General features: G+C 33.7%; 1 protein-coding gene across 1 annotated transcript; it reads right to left on the reverse strand.

Annotated features, from left to right (window-relative positions):
* Positions 1 to 690: 690 nt before the first annotated feature.
* On the reverse strand, positions 691 to 3,156 carry LOC126875016 (putative fatty acyl-CoA reductase CG5065). The gene is made up of 7 exons (XM_050637638.1): positions 2,889 to 3,156; positions 2,470 to 2,786; positions 2,123 to 2,370; positions 1,702 to 1,885; positions 1,251 to 1,436; positions 903 to 1,157; positions 691 to 831 (listed from the first exon to the last, which is right to left on the reverse strand). Exons 1-7 carry the CDS (start codon positions 3,132 to 3,134, stop codon positions 753 to 755), a joined length of 1,515 nt encoding a protein of 504 aa, XP_050493595.1. The 5' UTR covers positions 3,135 to 3,156; the 3' UTR covers positions 691 to 752.
* Between the last annotated feature and the right edge of the window lie 1,067 nt (positions 3,157 to 4,223).

Raw genomic sequence — 4,223 nt, forward strand, 5'->3', positions numbered from 1 at the left:
CGAATTTATGAGCTGTTAATAAATGTGGCAATATGCTGTCTTGTATGAATCACACACAATTTCTATTCAAATCATTGATCACTTATATTGCGATATTCACATACATACACATGAAATAAAACCCTACATCCTATGTATATCTAACTTAAATAGAAACCTATCTACTACTTATTATGTGAAATAATATTTTATCCAGCATGAATGCCACATCTAGTTTCTATTTCTTTGACTGTATCATATATTTTAATGCCGATTGGTCAAGCAACTGCAAGGTTCATGAGCAAACAACTTGAGAACCAAAGTGAGCCTTTAGAGCAATTGAAGGATTCTTAAAAATGATTTACTTTAGCACTATTATATTTTAAAATATATTTATTTTCTACCATCATTGTTTATTGCTCAGTAGATTTTTCCAATAGTAAATTATTATTGTCAACGAATAACTATCTCGTAACTTTTGTTTGGTGAAGAATGATAGAGGATTTTGTCATTATACCGTTGTCCTTATAATGCAAAAATGTTTATATTCAGTGAGCAGATGAATTGCTTACAGCTCTGAAATCATGTGCGTATAAATAACTGCATTCTTATTAAAATATTATAGAAAAAACAAGCAATGTCATAAATGGATTTATTTAGAAAGGGACGAGTGAAAAGGCAAAATGAAGAGGATATGAGGATGTTGAATCCCTTCTTCATAAGATTGTATTTATATTCCTTTGGTTTAAACAGAAAAAATAAGGTTCGAATAGTCAGTACACGATACGGTATACTATCCATAGTAAGATCATTATACCGGACATTTTAGTGATCTGGTGTATCCAGTACAACCTGAAATAACCGAAAATAAATGAATTTATATTAGTTCCTATTTTTTTATACGAAGATACTTTTATATGCACCTTGATAACCGTTGTCGGGCTGCTGACTTAAACTCTTGTTTCAGAATAAATTTCCTAACTCCCATTTGGTAAATTGCAACATACTTCTCCCAATTCATAGCCCGTAAATCTAGTTTGACCATATCGCCGTCGTTCAACATTTTCACTTTTCTCACTAAGTCAGAACAGTTATCCCTTTGGAAAGTCCATTCGTGCGTGGTGAAATATTTTACCGATGTGAACAGCTTGTTGCAATTTTTTAAAAGTTTCATCATTCTGAAATATCATTTTTAATTATTATTATAGATGAAGTCAGAGATTATCCCAGAACGATTGTTCCTGTTGTTTGACGATCGATGGAACACTCACATTGGTTTACTACCTCGAAGTCTTAAAAAGATATCTATGACGACCGCAGGCAAAATACGCGGAATTACACACAGAACGTGGTAAATATACCTATTAGCTACAACTGAACATCCTGGGTACCATAGCGTATCGTTTATTGGCATTTCTATGCTACATTTTACTATAGCATCTATCATCGGACCCCACCTTGTCAATTGAAACACTAACATTATTATTAATTACTAGAATTATACTTAAAGCAAAGTTTATTATCATACGAGTATCTCGGGAAATATTATGGAAATGACATAAATATTATATTGTATCGCCATTTTTCTAAACTAATGACATATTGAGATCTTCTCTATTTGTTTGCTCTTCTATTGTCCACGTTACTTAAATAATCTGAAACTTTTGGAATACTCTAACAACCGAACAACATTAGTTGAAAATTACTCGTAAGAAATATTACTTAAAAGGGCATGCGTTACTCGTGCAGTTGTATACTTTAACTTCACGATCACGATGTAGCGTGACATGCCATGCTGTACATATTATCATGTCGACTACGAAATCGACAGGCACTACATCCAATCTTGCCTCTCTTATACCTCGTATCGCTGTTGCACATCCTCTGCCGATTAGCACAATGGTACCTGGTAACATTAAATTGGTTTAGAAATTATTTGTGAATTTTGATTACCAGAAATGTAGCGCTAAATAGATTGGTAAGAATTCTCGTAATTGTGAGCAACAACAAATGTGAACTATAATAATGATGATCAAGTGGAGAGCCTCTCATTTATCCTCTCACAAACAAATCGATTAACTTCACTTTTAGGAAATGTAAGGAGTATTGAAAAATTACTGTCGGAAAAGATCTATGAAAATACTTGTTAATGCAGAAATATTCTCTATCCAACCAGGACATGGTTCTTGCAAAGAGGCACCAACTATGCTTGGCCGTACTATCGCAACTGGCAGATCTTTGCACTTGCTTGCTACAATCTGCTCTGCTAAATTCTTACTAAATGCGTATGTATTTGGATAAGTTTTTAAAATCCCCTTTTCCATTAGGTTTATCGAATTTTTGTCGAATTGGTCACATATATCGATCACCTCCGAAGGTTTCAAGCTCGTACTGCAAAGTCGATAATAAGTGAACATATTATTCACGTTATAATTATGAATATAATATTCGTAAATCATGGAACAACGTTTACGTATAACTTATTCTTACGTATAAACTTTTTCCCCAATCTCATGTAGATTAGCATTACTAAAAGCTGTGCTGACGTGGACGAAGCTAATTGGATGCTTTAGTTCGTTCCAAAGTTCGATGATACGATCTGTACCTTTCGTATTCACATTAACAGCCACGTGTAATGGCTCGTTGAATCTCACAGTGGCCGCGGCGTGAAACACTATATTTACTTTCTCTGACAACATACTTCTATCTTCTCGCGAAAGACCTAAATCTGGCAGACTCACGTCACCATTTACGGGATAAACCTTGTTCAAAGCTGAAGGGTGTTTTGCTTTGATGTCATCGTAAATCTGAAGACGAAAAATTACCAACTCAATTCCAGAAAAGAAAGTTAATCAATTTGGCTCCTGACAGCCTTAAATATTGAATGGAACAAGTATATATTTACGAACGGGATCATCTATGAGCTTCTTAAATCGTTGTTCTATCGTTTCGGTAGTTTTTGGACGAATTAGTATAAAAATGGCAGCGATGCGTGGACATATGCGGATCAGTTTTTCCAGGAGACCTTTCCCAACGAAACCGGTTGCTCCTGTCACAAGAATTCCACTACCGGCGTAGAATTCCTCGAGAGAACTCGTCTTATTCAGTTCTTTATTGATTCCATTTTCATTTGTTTCTTTATTGATTGTATCCATGTTTCAGGATCTTCGCACTTTCTGTCCCAATATTTGCCACAGAGTAACAAATAGTAAGTGGTAAAACTTTTAAGATAATGTACAAAATTTGTTATAGCTGAGATTTTTTTACATATTATTTTCCAAAGAAATCTACAGTTAATCTTCACAAAGAGAAACATAATCCACCAATAATGGTTTCGTTTTCCACGAACCAAAAAATTGCGTTATGTCAATGGCGCTTCCATTGTAATTTAAAAAATATTTCTCCTACTTGGTAGACTTTAATTTAAAAAAAAGCGAGAAGTTGAAAGAACTATTCAAGCATTAAATTCAATTTTTCATGTGGCTGTACATTAATTTGTATTATTACACATTACTCCATAAAAGTATAATTAATACTTCGAGTTTAACTTTATTCGAGTCAAGCATTTTCCAATTTCGTTTGACTTTTTCATTTCATATTTTATGTGCATGTATATGAATATTGTAATATGTAGTAATCAGTAATTTGCGTGGAAAATGTGCGTGGTCGTACGAGACAGTGTTCGCCCACATTTAGTAGCACCTCCAGAATACTTAATACGTATGTGATTTTTCTGTGCACGCATGGACGAGACGGTCGCGTTGTGTATGTGAAATCAGTATAAACATTGTTTATATATGCTGTTATTCATTAATTATTTATGGAGTCAAAAGGAAGCATATTTCCGATAAGTCGTTAAAGATTTCAGTGAGTAAACATCAATAAATAACAATGAGTATAATCTATAATCGATGATTATTCGCGTTCGTGTAAAAAACAAAGCGCAATTTTGTTGTTCTCCATTTTCACCTTAATTTAGCTTCAAGATTCTGCAACCGAACAACCTATAAAAGTACCTAACCCCCTGTCCCGATTTATCCGAGCACCAATTATTCGATTACCCTAATACCGGAACAATCTATTATCCGAACATAATATTTCCTTATAACGAATGCCCCTTTTGTTTGAAATATGTACTGCATACATATTTTATTAGCGTTCGTGTGTAATGTATTCTAACGTATTCTTTCCTTTATTCGGTTCATTAAATTCTGTTTATAAGACTTTAGTATGAAACTTATAGT

The sequence above is a fragment of the Bombus huntii genome, chromosome 17 (assembly GCF_024542735.1).
Source record: "Bombus huntii isolate Logan2020A chromosome 17, iyBomHunt1.1, whole genome shotgun sequence".
NCBI classification, from domain to species: Eukaryota; Metazoa; Arthropoda; class Insecta; order Hymenoptera; family Apidae; genus Bombus; species Bombus huntii.

Excerpts from the sequence above, each read along its gene's own strand:
- LOC126875016 (XM_050637638.1), bottom strand. The coding sequence starts at position 3,134 with ATGGATACAATCAATAAAGAAACAAATGAAAATGGAATCAATAAAGAA. Across the intron at positions 1,886-2,122 it reads GAATATTTCTGCATTAACAA|GTACCATTGTGCTAATCGGC; the intron begins GTATTTTCATAG and ends TAATGTTACCAG. Across the intron at positions 832-902 it reads GCCCGACAACGGTTATCAAG|GTTGTACTGGATACACCAGA; the intron begins GTGCATATAAAA and ends CGGTTATTTCAG.